Genomic DNA, 22,019 nt, shown 5'->3' with positions numbered 1-22,019 from the left:
ATTAGTAGTAAATAAGCAGGACAGTGATGTGGCTGAATGTCTGTCACCTGGATGTACTGAAGACACCGTAGATGGTGGGATTCTGAGGGTCCTTGGTCTCCAGAACAAAGATGTCCTCTAGGAAAACACACAAAGCAACATTATGCAATCTCTGAAAATTATGCATCAATAAAGTCTTTCTCACATTTATCAGATTAAAGACTAAAGGATGGTGATTGGTTTGTCGTGCACAAAACCTATTGTGATGCTGTGTGAACTGCAAATCATCAGTCATTAAAAGCTTTTATTAGATTGTAATTACTTTTATTAATGTTAATACTGAGAAACTGAAAGGGATTTGCTCATTTTGAGTTTAATGCCAGTGACATATTTTAGTTCTCCGAATCTTTTGAGGAAATTATGAACTGCAGAAAATAACGTTTAACAAAGTTATTTTGCTATGACAATGACCAAATGCTAACTGAGGACTGAACTGCATGAGAGTCAAACATGTTGAGTTTGTACATTAAACATAGGGATTTATTAACAAAAATCTAAACTGATGAACTTTGTCAGTTCAACATTAGATCTGTTCTATGTAGCATTAAAATACATGCAATGATCATGCAAGCATCATACATGCAAGTAAAAGTGAGAATGGAACGAAGATAAACTGCTCAGTCAATTAGGAATTCTTTCATGAAGTGAGGAAAGACAAGGGAGGACAACAGAAGGAAGGAAAGGAAGGGCCATTTATTACTGTCCATCAAGCTGTGTCCTCTTTTTAACTCCACGGGAAACAGAGACATAATAGGAAAAGGAGGGAGAACATGAGGAACATCAAAAAGGATCTGTCCCAGAGAGGTCAAACAAGAAAGGAAGGGTGGGAAAGACAAGGGAAGACAGGATGGAAAAGGAAGAAGGAGGGACAGGATCAAGTCTTACCCAGCTCATCAAACTGTGTGTCCACTCCTGATGGACCGGGGACAGAACACAGCAGTCTGGCTTTGAGGAAGGTGGTCCAACGGTGGATGAGGCTTCTCTTCCCCCCAATGTCATTCTGGAGTGAGACAAGGAGGGAGGAATGAAAGATAAGGATGAAGTGGAGGACAAAGAAATGTGAGCATTAAAGTAAATGGGAAACGGTCTGTGCTTTTCTACCTCAAAGTGCTTTACACTGCTTCTATATCACCATCCACACTCACAATCACACACACACCGATCGGGGAGCTGCCCGGAGCAACTAAGCGACATGTGACCGTAAGAGCCGGGGATCGAACCAACAAGGGCAAGATTGGTGGACAACCATTCAACCTTCCTGCGCTAAAGTCACTCTAAGTAGTTTTAGAAACGATCAGAGTACAAATCTGAGCTATAAGGAGATAAGAGAATAGGATCTTGAAGCGATCAAACAAGGACCTGCTGCAGAGTGTGTCGCTTTTACACATAAAGCATCAGCAGTGCATCGGCCTCGGTGTGTTTCTACCTTGCAGACTCGAGCCACCCGGCTGTACACCCTCTTGTCCCACTGTCCGGCCTCCACCGCCCTCTCCTTGAAGAACAAGTAAACCTTGTCATCGTCTTGACTGTGAGTGTCAGGGATGGAGAAGGAGCCCACGAACTCAGGCTCTGACAGGGAAGATGTAGGAAGACAGGAAGTACGTGAAACTGGTGTCTACGTGCTCTTATTCTTTATCCTTGTTGGTCATGGTCTCCATTATAACACATTCATTGACTGAGAGGAGGAAGAAAAGTCAAAGACAGACAGACTTAAGTGTCTGGAGATGCCTGCCCTGAGGGTCTCACCATTCAGCCAGTTGTGGTCATAGGCCTCAGTGCGGATGTAATATTGACCTCCGCCCTGGATTGACGTGCGGAAGATGGCGGCGTTGGTCCCCATGAAGTCCACTGAGGTACCTACATAAAGCTCACCATCTGAGGGAGGGAGACAGGAGACAATGTGACCACAGCAGAATGCAGAATGTCCTAACTGCACAGACACCATCATTAGTTGGTCAGTGCAGAGACCGTTGCATCATTTGTAGCACGATGATCTGTTTCATTCCTTTACTTTGACCTTTACTTTATACAAAACACTGCGTTCTTTTCCTGGTAACCAGCCAGAGAAACAGCAAATATTTACAAGTTGATGCATTAAATGTTCATCACTTCTTCTCTTTCATTCCACCTCTCTTAGCGACCAAATGAAAGATTCCCCACAACTCTTTAAAAGATAAAACCAACACCCCAAACATTCGACACATCAACATTTTTGACAATTTACTGACTGGTCACAGATACAGTGCATTGACTTTAGCATAATGTTCACAGAGCTTTACTTTGAGCTTGGCCTGAAATATAAGAAGGTAGGTGAGAAATGTCAGCATCCTCTTGAAATGTCCTTGATTTAAGTGAAAACCAGGTTTACTGTCGACTACTTTAACATCTTTATGTTTGAGCCCAAGCTAAAAATAAAGATCCATGAATGTGACATTGCATTGTTTTTTTTTTCGTGGTGACCAACTGATCGAGAAGCATATTTAGAATGAAAACATTTGCGAGAACCCTCAATTTCTTTCTCTCACATGTCCCAATCAGTTCAGTTTCTGTTTTTTTTTTAACCATGTCTCTTCCTGGGCTCCGTATGTAAAGTTCAAGCGTCATTTTATCAGGAAATCTCTTCAAGATAAAAAATAAATCTCCACTCTTGTTGAAGGTCCAAGTCCAACAAACAAACAACTATCAGACGCAGAAAACCTCAATTTGAAAACATCCCACGCTGTATTATAGCGGCTCTTTGTCTAAATGACCCATATCGATGCGTTTATGTCTGCGGTGTTAAACGGGGCCACAGCTGACGTCAGCATGTGAGATAACTCAAGCAGACCACACACGCCACAGCAGAACAGAGCATCTGCAGCCAGGACAGTGGTGGGATTGTACGCCACAGAACATTAGTGTCACCAGAATGTGAATACAGCTGTTAGAGGACGACAGAAAGTGATTTACTGCTTTTGGACATGCAGTGCGTTGGTGTGTACCGGTCAGTTTTGCAGTGAAGGACTCCCTGGGACTGAAGGGGCATTTTCCTCGGCCCGACTCCCCAGGGTGAGACAACGTGAACAACGGCTCCTGCATGAGACAGACCACACACAAACAGAAGGAGCATAAACACAAGCGAAGAGGAAACTGATTCTCCGCCTCCACTTTCTCCGATGGAGCAAATCTGAAGCTCTACACAGAGACTGGTGCCAAAACAGAAGATGCCACTGTTGTTGCCCTGAAATATGACATATTATCTCAACACATATATGAAAACCATGCACCATTAATTTCATGACATTTTTCATTTAAACCTGGAAGAAACATAACAAAGGTCACATCTGAAGACTATCAAATGCAGTCGTAAACAGAAACGGAACATGTCCTATATTTTTGTATAACACCTAAGATTTTATATTGTGCTCTGGGTTAGTGTGAGCGTACAGAGCGAGTGTAGTTACTCAGCGGATAAATCACGTCCCTGTTACCTCTGTGTTGTGGCCCAGGTGCAGGTAAGTACACTGTGGGTGGTAGGCACCTGTACCGCAGGCATAAACATGGGTCTTATTGAAAGGCTGCAGCAGGCGCACAAAGTTGGCACAGTCGGTCTACAATGAAGCAAAATCCAATATTATTATTAATAAAACGTGTTTAATACAATCAGTCAGTTTCTTTACATAAAGTAGCAGAAATGTATCCTTGGTTTAGCATAATTTCCCATATTTTCACAAACTCTTTGATATAATCTGAAAGCATTTGGAGAAGAGAGGCTGACAGATTTAGAAGGTTGTATTTATTGACTAACAAGCAAAATAGTGTTAATAGAGTCTATAGAAAGCAAATGTTAGTGGATGAAGATAAAAATCTCATATTTTGTTTTCACACTTACCTCCAGACTTTTCCCCGCCTGTCTACAGCGCTCCACATGTTCTCTGCCAGCAGGCCAGTGCACCTGATGGACAATTTAAATTTAAGTTTAACTTTGAATTAAAAAATGGGCTTCGTGCAAGAACCATGTGGACCAACAGCTTCAGTTGTGTCACACACATCCTGACTCGCTTCACAGGTTGAATTTAAATTCTATATAATAAACTTTAATTTATAATATTATTGTCATATTTGGTCCCAGCAGCTTGTTCATTTTAGTAGAAAACTTATTTTTGTCCTCTGTTCCTCTTGGCTCTGTTTTAGTATCAAACTAACTGTTCCCCCTATAATTGTGTCTCGGTGCTGCACTAATCAGACCTCACTGAGACATCAGTGATCTGATCCTGGCCCATCTGATGTAACGGCTGACTCACATTTGTTCTGTTTCACTTTGTTTCTATTAATTATGCTAATGTTGCTCCTCAACAGGCTGAACTCAAACAAGTGTTTGTGCAGTTAAGAGGGTTTTGCAGATGAAGAAAAATGATGAATGAAGATCAATAAATTAGGACAAATTCTTTTCTTTTTTGCTGAATTGAGTTGCAGCAACCTGATCAACAGTGTGTTTTAACGTCTCACCGTACGTGAGGGCAGATCTACGGCATCAGGCCTCAGCAGGTAGATGTGGTCTTTACCTCCGACCAACAACCAGCCCTGATCCTCGTTCAACAGCAGCACCCGGTACCCACCGCTGACCCCACCCTCCCAGTACAAGGCCGAACTGTTCTTCAGGTCTGTGGGAGACAGAGAAACCTTTTAATCACACAGGAACATTTTCTGCATTAAATCATGATTTAATTTGACTGTTCTTCTCTCTGTATTAAAGGACATTTACTCAAGAGCTGTAATTCAGTACACTTGTGAGGTACTTGCAGTTTTTGGAGTGCAAAGTTATCTTTTGAAGTAGTAGTAGAAGTAGTAAAGTAGCAGAGGTAAACAACACACAGCTCAATCAGTAACAGAAAAAAGACAAAAAACTGAGGGTCCAACATGTCAGCAGAAACATTTTTCCAAACATCATCAGTCTGCAATTATAATCGCATCATAATTCATAATACTTTTTAGGTTCAGATTACTTTTTGCATCATTATATTTATTGACAAACAATAATGCAGCAGTATATGGGGTCTGATGAGTATTTCACACACACAAACCTACACACACATACAAACCTACACACACACACACACACAAACCTACACACACACACATACAAACCTACACTCACACACACATTGACACACGCGCACACATACAGCAGTCATTGATCAGGCCTCTGCTCGCTCGCCCGCTCTCTCTCTCTGGGGAGTCGTGTTAAAGCGGGCAGAAAATGACCTGAACAAGCAGAACAAATTAACCCTGAAACTCTCCCTCTGCCCTGCTGCTCGGCCGCACACTGTTTATTCTGTCAGCCTGCTCCCCCACAGCTGTAAGTGAAAACTGGAGCGTGCTGGTTAAAAATACCTGGGCTTTGTTTCAAATACAACATCCAAACTGGAAAGAATGTACAGTCCAATAATTTTAATAAAGGCCAAAAATATATCTCACATTAGAGATCCTCTGCAGTCGTTCATTTTTTAGTGTTCGTCTTCCCTTGAGTCTATTTTAGAGCTCAAATTGTCAAAGAATTAGTTTGTTGAGGTGTTCAGTTCTCTGAATCTCTTTGAATCTGAGCATCCTAAATGCTAAAATGTGGGTTTATTTTATCATTTTATTTGACAGGACATTCACAAAGCTGTATATGCACTAGCGTTAGACAAACATCTATTTTCATCTACAGTCCCTGGACAGATGTTAAAAAAACAATAACATACAATAATTATAAATAACAATATAAAAAAACTACAATAGATGTAACATAAATGTTTCTTATGTACCAAAACAAGTTTTAAAGACTTTGTCTTCAGGGTCCTTCAGTGTGTTTATTATGATCTACACACGTCTATTGTCACTTGTCAATGAGAAAAATCATTAGTTGCAGCTGGTGTAGCCCAACTTGAACATCACACTCTTTTTATAGCTAACAATTATGAAGAATCCTACAAGTGCCAAAGCTGTAGTGATTCTGACTGCACTGGTGTAAAATGTAGGAACTCTATCTAAAGCAGCTAAAAAAAAACACAAAAGCAGTAGATAAAGCTTAAGCCCTTTAGGTTTTCAGCTGCATTGACCTGCTTGAGCAGCAAATAAAGACCTGATGAGCCAAAGCAAATTAACCAAGAAAGTCCACAAGACTGCTTTGACGTTCAGCCGGTGAGAAAAAGAAATAGACCTCACACAGCGGGTGTGAAGTCCAAGTCTTAATGTGCACGGAGACACTTCTGTGTGTGCTGAAGGCTCAAAAGACGGCGAGTCATGACTCTGAATGCAGCACGGAACATTTGTTACACTTCCCCACCGTTTAAAGACAAATCCATCACACGGCGTTGAATGAACACACCAGAGATTCTGCTCGCTAACCAGCTGTGGAAAAGACCCAAACAAAAAGAGACAAATCAACTGCAGAGCTGCGTAGTGAGTTTATTTTTACAGCCTTTAATCACACTTAGTCCTAACGAGTTTCACAAATCCTCCTGAAAAAATAACAGATGAAGTGATGAATGAACATCTTCGCTGTAAAATAAATCCCGTAAACACAGTAAGTCCTTCTTTTCTAATCATTTGTTTTGTGTCTTTATGTTTCTATCATCTGCTGCAACCCCGACAAATCCAGTGAAACTAAATTAATGTTCACCAGCTACACATAGTTGTGTAATTTTACAAATGTGGCTTCAATAAATTCTTAAAGTAAGCAAGAGATTTGCAAATGAGGTTTAACTCATTAAATATCTAAAATATCAAATCTTAAATAATCCTTAAAGTTCTCACAACTCATTTGGAACAAACTCTGTAACACAACAAAACTAGCACAGTATTAACACATAAAAACCAGGCCACCATCATTGTTCTGCATATATAAACTAAATATTTACAGTGAGCAGGAGAGACTGGAGCAATTTGATAGACCATGTTGCTACAAACCTCATGTCAATCATATCTGAACATTATGTAAAGCTGGATACACCCAGACTGTGCACATTACACAGCTTCTAAAAAAGTGCATTTCCTTAAAGGACTCTTTACTGATCAGCTCTGGACAAAGTTATACAATTTATGTAAAAACTGTTCCAAATGTTTCTACAGCACACACACACACACACGCACACACACACACACACACACACACCTACACACACACACACACACACACCCAAATGCCTAATTCTCACCCTAACAATAAAACCTGATTCTGTCCTGAACTCTTCATTAAACAGCTGTTTAGTACAAAGAAACCAATGGACTCAATCACTGTTGAACAATAATTCTTTAGAAAAACTGCATATACATTTACTCATACAGAGATAAAAATACATATAAAACAGGACATTTGCGCTATAAACTATAAAACTATAACTCTAAAATAGGCATATTGTCTTTTAGCATAACTAAAAAGCTCTAAATCGAAGATCTATGTGCACCATGAAAAGCAAACAGATTGTCTACAGATCATTACTCTGAGCTCCTGACAAGCATCGAGCTGGAGAGAATCAAAGGAAGTTGGCCTTTACGGACCTGCAGTACTTGGCTCTGCCTAGCAGATGTCTATAGGTTCCATCCATCAAGAGAACCGACAATGGGAAATAGACATGATGAAAAAAACACACCAGGAGATATGTTGAAGTATTGTCCCTGAGGGAGATGAGTGGAGACTCTGACATGAAATACTGAAGAGGAGAGGACACCGAAAGCTTTAACTCTGTTCATTTTATCTTTGGCCTGAAGGTTTTCAGTAGTTTCTCCAATTGTAATTCTAAAACATCCCATGATTTATAAGACAACAGTCCATTTGAACACACAGTTAGGACCCGAATCCCCCTGACTGTGTCCCCAAGCTGTACAGGCTTGTTAGTGGCCTTGTCCTCTGGGCAGCTGGAACCAGTTCTTCTGAACAACAAGTGGAAAGAAATGACTGTCTGAATTCTAAATTAAGTCCATCTCTTTATCAGGATTTTAACAGTTATGTTTAGACTGTCACAACACTTGGTTAAGGTTAGAGAAAGATTGTGTTGGGGTTTAATAGAAAATACATAAAAGGTCACTCGAAAAAAACAATGGATTCATTAACTTTTAAACTAAACCACAGTTTTTCCTTAACTTTTGCCAGAGTGTTTTTCTTGTTGAAACCCTATGAAGGACTCTGGAGGTGAATCATCCACCCTGACTTCCTCTTTGTACTCAGATACCACATGTGCAGCTTCAGGAACAGGTTTATAGAAGACAAGGTTGAAATTCGACATACTTTGCCAGTGGAGAACATTAGAAGAAAGCAAAAAAAGTTTCAAAGAGAAAATATCACCTCTAGATTGTGACGCCTCTGTCAGCAGGATGACATCATTCGCCTGTGGCTTCAGAAAGCATTATGAATCACTGTTAACTGATTTATGATGTAAAGACAGTGTGGTCTGTTTAGGGAAACACACTGGTTTGGCTTAAAATAAGTTCATAGAGACATGAACAGTTAAAAGATGTGTTTCTGAGTTTGTGTTCAGGTTTTATGATCAGTGATGTGTTTACTGTGCTTTTGATTTCCTGATCACAGCAGGATGAAGCACTGTGGTTGAACTCAGTCATGTCTAATCAACAGGATCATTTCCACCAACCTCTGATGAAGCTGAAACGAAGCTGAGCGTGAATGTTGTGTGTGTGTGTGATAATAACAAACATTTGGGCAGAAGAGCGGAGATCTGGCAGATCCTGGAACACCTGTTACAGCACACTTACAACTGTGTGTGTGTGAGAGAGAAGAAAGGTCCGTGAGTGTGAAAGAGTGGAAACCTGCCTAACATCTGTGTGTGTGACTGATTGTTCCCTGTGATGAACACTGATTGCCTGCAATCACGGAGGTGATTAAAACTGGATTTGCTTCATTAAAATATTTCGCATGTGGTCGAATAAGTGTGTTTTTTTGGGGGGGGGGGGTCCTGTGTTTTCTCTGTGGCTGCTGCAGACAAATTTGGAATTAGACCAATAAATGAACGCACACTTGTCTGTTTCACACCAACATTATTTTTTCCACTTTTGCCTCTGTGGAAAACTTTACTGAAATATCGACGATTACTACACAGTGACATAGTCCCACTGCTGGAAAAGTTGTTCTCTCACCTCCCAGCTCACCATTCAGTGCCAGCACACGTGTGGTTTCATGAAAGCAGAGGGCCGTGTAGAGACACCTAAACAGGTTACAAAACTAAAGTAAAGCAGGTGTAAAAGTGCAGACAGCAGTGAAAAGGTCTCCTCGTCTTCCCTGGTTAATGGGAAAAGATGTTTACAGGTGATTTCATTGTTATCAGTCAAACTTCAGGTCTAGAACCCAAACCCAGACCTAACAAGCCTGTGCCTGAACCTCACCACGTGGTAGCTTAGTGTTTATTATTGTAACCATGACAACAAAGGTCTGATAATAACATACTGAGCCTACTGGCAAGTGCAGGGGGCACCTAAAGCCCCCTGTCAATGGTGCTGATACGGTTGTATCCCCTGAATTTGGCATGACTGAAAGAAAAACAAAGATCAATTTACTATTTAATTCACATTTATTTGGTACAGATGCTTCTTCATCAGAAACTAATTTTGGTTAAGTTTTCATTAAAGGGGATGCAAACTTAGATAAAGGAACATTTGTGCCAGAAAGAGCATGAAATACTATGTGAGGATTAGGGTTAAGTTTACATCCACTAACATGCCATGTTAGGCATTTGCACCCAACAGTAGCAGCAGGTAACAGGCCATTGACTGGTGTGATGAAATCTAAATGAGGCAGCTTTACTTATCTTAATTATTTTAGAGGCCTACAGATTTTGAGTGACAGTCTTCTTCAATTTATTTCTACGTATTGGAACAGGGCTGCACAGCGGCGGAGTGGCTAGCTCTTCCAGCTCACAGCTAGAAGGTCAAAGGTTGGAATCCACCGACTGCAGCCCTTCTGCGTGGATTTGCATGTTCTCCCCGTGCTTGTGTGGGTTTCCCCCCACAGTCCGAAGACATGTATGTTAGGTTCATTGTCCTTAGGTGTGAATGTGAGTGTAATTGATTGTCTGTGTTTGACTCTCTGTTATGACCCTGAGACATACTGGAGACCTGTCTAATGTGGAGCCCACCTCTCTCCTAATGACAGCTGGGACAGGCTCCAGCCCCCCGGGATCCCGAACAGGATAAGTGGTTACAGATAATAGATGGATTAAGGTGGAAAGTTTGGTGTTAGTTTCAGTTTTGAGGTATCGATATCTCTCCACTCCTTTCCCTGTCTGCAGACTTCTGTTCTGTATATGTACGTAATAAGAACCCAACTCTGCGAAAGAACATGTTTCAGGTTCAGGTTTTAAAGCAAATAAAGTAAAGAAATCAGCTTATTAGAGAAAACTGATCACATATGTTTATGCACCACATGTCTGATTCTTATAATGTAGTTTTGTGGAAAGTCACTGTGCCTGGAGGCAAAGGAGGTTGACTCGCTCCTCAACCGCCTGGAAAACTTTACAAAATCATTTCTAAGGAGTTTGGACTCCACCCTCACTGTCAGGCAGCTTGTGTACAAATGGGGATAATTCAACACAGATACCAACAGAACAAAATTCACTCTGTGAGCAAACAGTTCATATTTAAAGAGGTCAGAAAAGCCCAAACGTGCTGCGCCCCACACTACAATGGTGAACATGGCAGGGTGTCAGGTCAACGGCGTGTAGCAACATCATTTAGTCAGGTCTCTTTTACCTCGGCTTGTGAGATGTTTGGGAAAGTGAAAATTGTTTATTGTATCCAATGTGAGGTCAAAGAGCCCAGAAGCCCCAAATTTAAATGTATTCAGTTTACTAGGAAAACAGAAAGGTATCACACATTGGACAAGCTGAACAGGAAATGCTTTTGCCTAAAACAAATGATTTTAATGAATATATTGATGTACAGATGTAGAGTGATTCACTGACTAATTGCTGGAGAACTAGTCAACTAGTGGATCTGTGAATGATTCACACACAGATAATGAACATTACTACACCATCCACTGAAGGAAAGAAGCTGAAGAACCTCCACCTCTTTCCCTGATGGGATATAAACAGTAATGGGTGTGTTAATTCCTGGTGATGCAGTTGTTTGTGTGGCGTCAGCATTTTGTTCTACTGTTTGCCTCCAGGTGCCCACGTGTTCTCCTCCATCTTCCTACAATATTCTACTATCAAGGTAAGTGCACATTCAGCACAAGTCGTAAAGTGTGTTTTGGATACGCTCACGACACACTGATGAAGTAAATGAGTCATTCAGTTCTGGAAAACCTTGAACATTTAAACATAAGGCCTTAGAGACCTGGACTATAACCCAGGTTAAATCCTGGTGTCAGTCAGAGCTTTCACACTTCATTAAAAAGTCAAATAAATTAAATGTGTCTTAGAGTTTAAGTCCATATTTGGTTATTTTACATCTGTGTGTGTGTGTGTGTGTGTGTGTGTGTGTGTGTGTGTGTGTGTTAATCAGCAACACCAGAGCTTTGGAGCAGAGATGAAAGAGGAGATAATGAGCTGTAACACTGATGATTCCAACCAGCTGACTGCACACACACACACACACACACACACACACACACACACACACACACACACACACACACACAATGTGCACACTTAATTTCTTTTCACACACACTCACATAAAACCTAACAGTTATGATCCTGGACATAACACACACGCTCCCTCGCACAAGTAGCAGGAGAAACGTTAGGATCTCCCTGCAGCTTCTGAGCCGGTTCGGCGGAGCCCACATCAGGGAGGAACGTTTGATCAGAGTCCAATCAACCACAGCAGCCACAGAACAGCAGCCAAAGTCTCAGTACTGAAAACACATGCTCCAAAGTGCTGCCTGGTTTAGAATTTACTGCAAACTGTTTATGGACAGCTCTCACAAAGCGTCTGTAATTTATTTAGGCATGAAGAGCTGATTATCATCTCATTAAAGCAGGATGAAGTTTTACTTTAAGCTCTAATGGAGCCGGAAAATATTTTCACAAACTTTTCTGCTTTGAGTTTGAACCAGAGCAGCTTTAAAGCATCTGATTCTCAGCTTAAAAACATGCTTTTATGTTTAGTATTTTCAGGCTGGTTATTTTATTTTATCCTTTCTGTCATATAATCCCCTTGGTTTGTCACTTGGTTTGTATGGAATGTTAAATGAGTCAAAATGGTGTTAAACTTGTTTATACAAAACTCTAAAAGTTAAAATTTTTCAGTCATTGAATATTTTATGTTTATTGGTAAAAAAAATCCAGTTTACTATAAATCAAAACATTTGAGCTAATTCTCACAGTCAAAGTCTGGAACTTGGTAAAGTTTGGTATTTTTGCTCTAAAAGTGACGTAATGCAGAGATTCCAAACTGTGAGGCATCACCATGCTCTGCAGGCTTTTCTGCAGCTGCAATTTGTGTTCACAGTTGGAATCATCAAACCTAATGACTCGGCACATTTTATGTCATGTTTATCACCAATAAACGTTCATAAATCTGTTAGAAACCAAAGAAAGAAGAGGCTCAGTTTAACTGGTTTTCTTCAGTACCACAGCGACCCAGCGATGGGTGTCTGTATATTCATGGGTAGATAGAAAACAGCCACTGCTAAGAATGTTTGGACTTGTTTAGTGGTGTCACCCTTCCAAACATTGGGTTATACTTATATTTATTATTATATCTAATAATACTGTAACAACCAGAGGACCGTTTGTGAGTGTGACCCCGAAACAGAACTAAAAAAATGACTTACAACAGAGGAGCATTGTAGTTGGTGATTTTTCTGTTGACAAATTCATTAAATAACAAATGGTTGTTAAAATGAGAAAACGAGAATCATGTGTTCTGTGTGGAATCATTTCTAACTAAACAAAAACTGTTGTTCACATTTCCAGTAAAATGATTTTGACTAATTAAAACCATCTTCAGTCTATTTTCGTGTGCTTATTGTACAGTTCATGTTTAATGACGGCATAAACTAACTGCACTATGAGCACGATGGATCATTTCTCTCCAGTAATGCTGAAAATAATTGAAGCAACTAGAGCAGAAACAGTTACATGATTTATCATAAGAGCCATTTACTAACTTTTCACTGCATTTGACACAACATGGTCTGTGTCAGACATTCAGCACGAGTGACAGGGACCTCACCCATGCCGAGCGGGTGGAGGGTGTTACGGCTCACGATTAGATAAGAACTGACAGGATTCCTCACCTGTCAGTGAAACCTGCCTGCTCTGCGTCACTTACTTCTGATTATCACACTCGGTCAAATACCAAACATTCTATAACACATCTGCAACGCCTTTGCTTTATGTAGATCACAGAAAAACACACATTTCCAGCATGTAGAGGTGTGCACACACTGATTCTGTCCCGGCACAGACTGTGTGCTGGGAGGTGGTTCTCACACAAAAACCCTCAGCATCTGGTTTTCTGCTCAACCCTGACACAGTCTGGCAGCATCACTGACTGACCTGAGCATCAGAGTTCATCGGGAGAGCTAATATTTTAGAAAGAGTGACATATTGCCGCTAATGATAATGCAAACCAAATACTTTCTCAGTGACGCTGTTTTGTCATCATCCTTTTGATGTTTTCTGTAAAAGAAAAGCAAAGGTCCTCAGCATAGGTCACAAACTGACTGGCAGATGCTGGTAAAACAAAGTCTTTCTCAAACAGATGTCATGTGAAGTCAGTCAGACAGAGTGAAAACTTCAACATGAGCTCAGTACTTCATAAACAGAACTACACTGTCAGCAGTCAAAAGAGTTTACAGCTGTTTCAAACGAACGTCTCCATGGGGACGGTGAAGACCCCTGCCCAGAGGCGACCAATAACCAGACCTCCAGGAGTCTGTGACACTGTGAGTGTCACCGTTAATGCAAATTCAACCAAACACAGTCAATTCTGAGCAACCTTGGAATTTAGTCCAATCTCCACAACTTTTCTGGAAAATTCCTAGTACTTTTAGTCCCTAAAAGCTTCAGATGTACCAAGGTGCTGATGAGAGCCCGTTAATGCGGCGCTGTGTTGCGTTCTTGTAAAAGTTAAAAAATAAATGTTGTGATTTGAATGTGAAATTTGGACATTTTTGGATAGAAAAGTCAGAAACGGGGCAGATGGGTGTGACAAGGTCGGAGTTTCTGAAGCTTTTCAACCACCCAACAAGTATTTGTAATGAGGCGCCTGAAGGGATGTGTGTAGCATTTAGCAGCAGAGATTTATGGCTGCTCACTCATTACTTGAAGTTGTGACAACATTACTGAACACAAATACAGTAACGTCGACCAGACAGATTGTGGATGTTGTAATAAGTTGTTCAGATTGCTGTGTTACACCCTCCACCTCACCTCTCACTGTGGTCACACACAGCCACAGGTCTGTGTCTCTCAACCTGTTTTGTCCCAGTGCACTTCAATTTTTAACACGTGTAGCATGATCCATTTTGGACCTACACAAGTGGCCCTGGTCTGTTGCGTCTTCCTTCATTTCCTGAGAACTCTAAGCCGAGTTTGAATCTGAGTGCAAGCAAAAAAAACCTTCGTCGCAAAGCAAATGTAACACACGTGTGTATTACTCTCCAGTACATTTAACAAACTGTCTTTTGATTAAAGTACCACAAATGTACAGACATGTAGACGTACTGTAAGTAAAAACTGGATTCCAGACAAGCTGCAGCACACGGCCTCAGTTAGCACATGCTAATACTTAGAGAGGACCTGAGGGAACGTAACATCTCACAGATCATGTTTGGAGCCAAATGAAAGCAGCTCTGCAGGATGACAGAAACCAAACCGCAGACGTCCTGACACAGTGGCCTAAGACGGCGAAGTTTACTTAACTCTCCACTTAAAGGGGGAGCTGTCATCGAAATTACAAAAGCCTTCAGTGACACTGCAGGCTGAGAGGCCATGTGTGTCTATAAAAGCAAAAAGGAAACGTTAAAGATAAGATCTGTTCCTATGAACTGCAGGATGAGAGGACAGAGCACAAGAGACATGCACAGAAATGATGTGACTTCATGGCATAAATACAGCAGGGACCATCTGAAAGTACATCAAGAGAAAGTCCCCTCTACAATCTGTTGACCGGAGCTCTGTAAAACCAATCCCCGTCGGGCGCATCTAACTCAGACATTTGCGTTCTCACGTACACCAACTCTGGTCAAAGTCAGGAGAATATCAGAATTCTAGTGCATGAGCTGTAAAAGAAAGAGGCCAAAGAAAAAGTCACACTGACATTATGTTCAACTGCCTTTAGTTTAGATCACAGTAGCATTTGTCAGGGCTTTGTTTTAATGAGCTAATGCAATGTCTGTTTCCTTACAGAGATGCATTTATTTTTCACCACGGTCTTGTATTCATGATGGGAGAGTCAATTCACTGACTAAACTCTTCTGCAGTGGGGTTAAGGTCTGGACTCTGGTGGCTGATCCCTGTATGAAAATGAGGTCTCATGCTCCTGAAGCTCCCTTTCACACTTTGAGCCCTATGACCTTGAAATATGCTCGCGTCCTCAGGAATGAAAAACAATCCACCGATGGAAAAACTCGGCCATTCTGTCTATTCAGGTAGACAGGAAACCCCTTTCTTGGGTCAAAGAACATGGCTGAACCTACACCTGAGCCACTGAAGCCCACTGCCCCTCCAGCCTTGTACGGTAAAAATGATGGGTGCCTCTGTCTGGAACAGAGTAAAGGTGGACTCATCCGACCACATTGTTCCAGAGTCTAATCTTTATGCTCCTAAGCAAACTGACGCTTTATTTTCTGTTTGACTCACTGATAAGTTGTTTCCTTTAGTCCCAGTCCCTGGAGTTCTTGTTGTGTTGGGTGTGTGGAAATACTGTTACCTTCACTTTTAAACTAAGGTCCACAACTTAATTTTGCCAAATGTTTTGTTTTCAACAACATTTCTTCTGTGAAGATGATGGTTTAGTTATGTGTTGGACAGTTCTCAACCCAACTCTAGTTGTTTCTACATCTCCCCGGTTGCTTTTTTTTTGCTCCATCTGGGTTATTTGACCCTTCTGAGTTACATCTTTTCCATAAAGATGGGATACATCTTCCAACATGGCTAATTAAGAAATGCATCAGTGAGGGTTGAATAACTTGTTGCCAGCTGAGACATATTACTCAGTGCAGTAATTATCCTATGGAAGGACCATTTACATAAATTCAGCTTTTGGCTAAGCGCTTTACATTTCCCGAGGCTCTCTGACACTGGATGGTGAACCTCTGGTGCTTTAGATTTTCCATAAATTATCATATCCTATAATTACTCAAATAATACTTCAGATTGTTGCCAATGGCAACAAACAGGCGGTTTTCACATTAAAAGCAGCCTTGTTAGTGGATCGGATGCAAGAAAGTGATTCATTGATAAAGCGATCAAAGGGAGGCACTGAGGGTGTCACCTCAGCTAAAGCCCTGAAGTTTCCACACTTGTGGAAAAGAATGTCAATTAAAGATAAATGCAGAGTTATTGTAAAAGACACCAAAGTGCATAAAAAGGTCAGTTAAAGGTCAACAACCTATTAGGGAAGCCAGCTTTAACGGTGTAGTAACATAGTGACTGAAGGAGTTTCACATCAGGACGAACTGGGAAACACACATACGCATTCACAACATCATCAGCTGTGTCGTTTTCCCCACCAGCAAAAAGACGACTTCCCTGTTTACCTGGTAATAAGATCCTGGTATAGAGTGACACGGTTCCTGCTGAGGTCTGGAACAGAACTCTTCTGTTTGTTGTTCTGGTCAATTCCGGTAGCAATGTCTCTCTTCTCTTCTCAGTTTATTTGACAACACTGTCAAGACAGATGTGGACAATTAACCTGCCTCTGTCTGAGCAAAGGACTCGTTTAAATCTGAGGTATTTACTTTGTGACATTTTGATATTTTTATCCCTTTCTGCAACATTCACCTGTTCATTCTGAGTATCTCACATTATCATTAGTGGGTTTACTACGACATGGCTCTTTGTTAATAAAACGGGCCAAACACCAACTGTACCTGCTACCTGCTCACCACAGTCCAGATGTTCTCATGTTTCTGGTGTGTTGAGTAAATAAAGGTTGACTGACTGAAGCTCTGCACTGCTTCACTTTGCAGAAGTGCTCATGTTTCCACCCCAGTCTAAACACTTCCTGCTCTGGGTGGCAGATGATGTTTGTTTTGTGTTACAGCTCCGGTAGCAGGCAGCTACACCACGCTGGGATGAAGTCAAGGATGTCGGCCATTTTGGGTCAGCAAACGTAAATGTCAAGGCATCGATAACTCAAGAGGAGTGGGCATTATTTCAGGGTTTCTCTTCTTTCTCTTCTCTTCTTCTGTCACTCATACAGCTGCTTCCTGGATAAAAACGTCTTCTTCTGTATAAGCACACAGCTGAATTTCTTCTGCAATGCTGCAGTTTCATCAGCCACATGGATAAAAAAACCAACTAGTTTTTCTCACGTTTGCAGCACTTTTCCGCCTGTGTGCCTCATTTTCCGGGTGTGTCTCATCACACTTGAGATGATTCTCAATGTTTTGTGATGATAAGGCTTCAGAGGAAACTCCAGTGAAGGAAACATTCTTATTTCTTGTTCAGTGCCAACATGGACAAACTGTTCATTGTCTGAATGACATGGAATAAACTTTCAGAAGCTTTTGTTCCTCATCCACAGACCAACCAGATAAACCACAAACACTAAAGAAACTAGTGCACCAGAAGTCTCCATCCACATCCACGAGATATCTCAGCACCTTGAACACATTATCATATTGTTAGATTCAGTCATTGTGAGTTTTGACGGGTTTTGTTTCCCCCCCTTTGCTGCCCTCAATATCCCCACTTCGCAGCCAGACTGGCTACATTAAAATGTCATTTGTCAAGCAGGTCTACTGTTGATCTGTGTGTTGAGTCCCCTCTGAGAAAAGCCTAAGCACATCTTTAATCTCATCACTCTTCAGTCGATCATAATATGAATAACGAAAACTGTGTTTTTGTTGCTTTTGGAAGAAGCCCCACAAACACAAAAGTGCTGCTCAGTGATCAAATCAAAGTTGGACAAGCTTATGTGCACAGAACCAAACTACAGACCCAGTGATGCTTAGAGTGACGCTATGTTTTCCCCTCAAAAGATAATAGCAGCCCCCCGCCCCACACCCACTTTCAGGTTCAATGACAAAAACCTCAACCTTCAAATTCCTCCCAGAGCCACTTTGTCCATTATTTCCCCCTCATTACCTCCTTCCTCCTGATCCATGGTCTACTGTAGCTAACAAAGACAGAGAAGATGACCTATACACCTTCTCCTCCCTCGTGAACCTCGTTTCACAAAAGAGCAGTAGACAAGAGAAGAAGGAAAAAGACTCTCAACTCTACACCATTAATCATTATTTACATTTGTTCCTGCTTAACCCCGTCTCCTACAAATTACGTTCTATACAACTAAACTGCAGATGTGATCACATTTTCCAAAGAAAAATAATTTTAACCACATTTTTTCCTGCGAATGAGAAAATGTTGACATGTAACATTAATGACAAGTTCCAAATTTGTTGATACTGAACGTATCAATAATATGTTATTTTAATCTTGCAGCAAAATATCCAGTTTTGTCTTCTGGTGTAATACGTGATCCTGCTCCCGTCATTGTACACAAAATGTGTTTTATTGCTTTGTCCTCTAACCCTGAGGTCAGTGGTTTTCTTTCAAAAAATATGTAGCATTGCAACTTAATGATCAAGTCATCGCGTTTGCTCCTTAAACGTAATTGCAAGTTTATTTTAGTTGTACATGAACATACTGCAAAATAAAAGACCAAACAAACCGACGGGGGTGAGGCTCCATTCAGCTCATTGCAGAGGAAATAACTGCAAAACATTACAAATATGTTCCTGTGCATATAAACTACAGCTGTGCATTTTTCAGGACTGCAGAGGTGCCGACTCCTGTCAGACAGACAAGGTGGTAGGTCCCTGCTGTGGAAGTGAGCAAATCTGAAGCTGAAATAAATCCCTCTATTTATAAAGAGAAAACATTTTATTCCTATGCACGTTTAAGGTGGATTCATTTATTTAGCCACTGCCAGTGTGGGAGGCGGTTTCTCCTCTTCCCATCGGTTTATGATAATTTCTTTATGACCATTTGGAGTAAAAATGGTAGATGCTGAATTTCTGACACGGAACAAACACACACACATTAGCCTATTAATCTGTTTATTATTTACAAAAAGGTTTTAAATTTGAGTTTAAAAGCTTTTAAATCATTTAGAATAGTTTTAAACGTGTGCCCCTGCTCAGAGGCTCAATAGTTCTATTTCTGTAGAGCCGAATAAAAACAGAAATGATGAAATAACCTCTTTACTTTCGGAGAAAGATCCGAGTTCAGTTTTAAAGGAAATGAAGCCACTGTTTCTCTGTTCAGTCAGAACAACATAGTTATCATCTCCAGTGACTTTCAAACACAACCAGAAGTTACTGTTTCACTTCAGCTTCCTCGACCTCCGTCTAAACCCCAGTGACGGTATCTCAGCTGTTCGTAGCACTGATCTTTTCCTGGGATCTGTCGGCTCCAAACCCTCAGCTTCTCTGCATGGAGGTGGGAGCTGCTTCTACTTCATATGAGAACTGAAGGTTATCATTGAGTTTTCTCTGGCGATTCCTTGTCTTTTTGATTGTCTTTGAATTCGATTTTTCACAGCTGAATATCACTGACAGTTTTTTTCTTTTCTTTTCTCATCTTCAAAAGGTATTTCACGTTCAGCAGCCATTAACTTCAGTCCGTGCCCCATCAAAACAGATTTTACTGCAGCTCATTTTCACCTGTAATCTTCCCTGAGAACATAATCCCTAATAAACTGCGGCCATGCAAATAGTTTATGCCTCTTTGGTCATTTAGGACACACTTTGTAAACATCCTCCCATGTTGAATTCTGCTTCTGTCGACTGCGCTGCTGACACTCTTCAACACACTCCTTTTTACTGTTCACTCATGAGGATACTAAAATGTGTGGGTGTGTGGCACAAGCACGAGGTGGAGCAGACAGAACCGGTGGTTTATGTGCTGCACGAACATTATCTGTAGTATTATACAGCATGTAGCAAATGATTTGTTCTTCTTTAAGTAGGAGAGAGAAGACGAATGAGGAGAGGGATTAACTGAAGGACGGAGAATGACGACATCTCTTCAGACACAAGCATGTGCCCCCATTTCTCCTTCCACTGTCTCCAGCTCAGACAGCTGCAAGTTCACACACACACACACACACACACACACACACACCCTAATCATTTTAATTGTTTACATTGAATCTTGGCCCCAGTTCATCTCATTCTACTTTGCATTCTGTTCAACTGTGTGTGTGTGTGTGTGTGTGTGTGTGTGTGTGTGTGTGTGTGTGTGTTTGTGTGTGTGTGTGTGTGTGTGTGTGTGTGTGTGTGTTTGTGTGCGTGTGTGTGTAGCGCTGCACTGGCTTGTTTTCACAGTAAATCTATTTTCATGATGATAATTTCTGTCTAAATACCTTTGATCCTTCTCCGAGCAGCATTGTTTTTCATACCCTCGGCTCATAACGGCTTCGAACTCTGAATCACAGTGAAACAGTTCCCGCTTGAACCTTGACACAGATAACTGCAGGCATTTCATATATCAAGTTTCAGGATTTGGAAGAAAGCAAACTCTCAAAACTGCCTCAGACAGACCTCAAATCTTCAATTACTTAACCAGCTATTATTTCACTGGTCAGACCACATTTATTTATCCTTTATGCCAAAGAGACTGATGCCAGGAACCACAACAAGCCAATAATAGAAAACTGACTTATGGATCCATTGAATTTCAGTCCTGAAGGTCCAGGTTTGACTGCTGGTTCATTAAAAGCAGTTTTTTCTGTGGCTGAACCATTATGCTAATTTTGACTAGGAATGAGTTTTAGCTGCAGAGCACAAGCGTCGGAACAAAGCCACCAAAACAAAGCTGTTTAGATTTCATCATTTCAAGCTGTCGGCTTGTTTAGTTCATGCACTTGTTAGGGTTATATTCAAAACATTTTTGAAATTGTTCACAGCCTCGTGGCTTCATACAGACCCTGAAAACATTCATGAAAAGCTGCTAAAAGCTTGAAAGTGCACTTATCAGTCTTAAAGTGCCAAAGTGCAACTTTAGCCTGTACAAGTGTGAGAGTGAAAATGACTCCACTCTGCTCCCCACAGTACAGCGGTCAATAGTAATTGTTCTGCGCCTTTATCCAAAGCAGTTTGTAATATAGCTTCAGGTCATGGCCTGATCCAGTGGAAACAACTTGTTCAGTGTTTTGCACTAGGACATTGTGACATAAAGAAAGGAGGAGCCGAGCATCGAACCCGTGATCCCATGACTGGTGGATGACTTCTCTGCCCCCTGAGCCGCCCACAGTGAGTAATAAGCTGCAAAACTCTGCAGTGCTGCCAGTGCCGCTGTGTGAGTCTGGCTTCACAGGAGGCCCTGACAGGTTTGGGTTTCTAGTAAGAAAAAAAACCTATAAAAGTACATTGTTGCTCTTTTTCCACCGTTGGCCTGATTTTCAGTGGAGCGGAGACAGAGAGGTCGTCCACCAATCCCTGGGTCAATGGTTTGATCCACAGCTGTTCGTTGGGCAAAACACTGAGCCCCACGTTGCTCCTGGTGGGTCAGACCATCACCCTGCATGGCAGCTGTGTGTGTGTGTGTGTGAGAAAGATAAGCTACTGTAAAGCTCTTTGGTGCTGATACGACTGTTGCCTGTCATCCATTTAAAAGCAGGAAGCTGTTTCCAGAGAAGAAGCTCTGCAGACCCTCTGCCCTCAACCAGCAGCAGACAGACACAGGTAAGAACATATTCGGACAAAAGAGCAGATACTGTCCTCAGGAGGTGTTTGAGACCACAAACAGAAAACTGGTGTTTTCCTCGTCCGATGAATTAAACAGGGGGCCTGTTCACTCGTATATAAACGGAGAGAATATGTTGTTG

General features: G+C 41.3%; 1 protein-coding gene across 1 annotated transcript in view; it reads right to left on the bottom strand.

Moving 5' to 3' along the window:
- si:dkey-49n23.1 (semaphorin-3D) overlaps positions 1-22,019 on the bottom strand; it is a 77,781-nt gene that overhangs the window by 12,725 nt on the left and 43,037 nt on the right. Inside the window, exons 3-10 of the mRNA XM_067505200.1 lie at positions 4,528-4,682; positions 3,911-3,973; positions 3,510-3,629; positions 3,021-3,111; positions 1,786-1,914; positions 1,466-1,608; positions 925-1,039; positions 48-117 (exon numbers count right to left, since the gene is read on the bottom strand). Of these exons, the coding sequence (XP_067361301.1) occupies positions 48-117; positions 925-1,039; positions 1,466-1,608; positions 1,786-1,914; positions 3,021-3,111; positions 3,510-3,629; positions 3,911-3,973; positions 4,528-4,682 (886 nt within the window). The remainder of the gene's footprint in view (positions 1-47; positions 118-924; positions 1,040-1,465; positions 1,609-1,785; positions 1,915-3,020; positions 3,112-3,509; positions 3,630-3,910; positions 3,974-4,527; positions 4,683-22,019) is intronic.

This window comes from Channa argus, chromosome 5, assembly GCF_033026475.1.
Source record: "Channa argus isolate prfri chromosome 5, Channa argus male v1.0, whole genome shotgun sequence".
Lineage (NCBI taxonomy): Eukaryota > Metazoa > Chordata > Actinopteri > Anabantiformes > Channidae > Channa > Channa argus.
The sequence above is the reverse complement of the archived record's forward strand: the minus strand, read 5'-3'. Positions and strand labels throughout refer to the sequence as shown.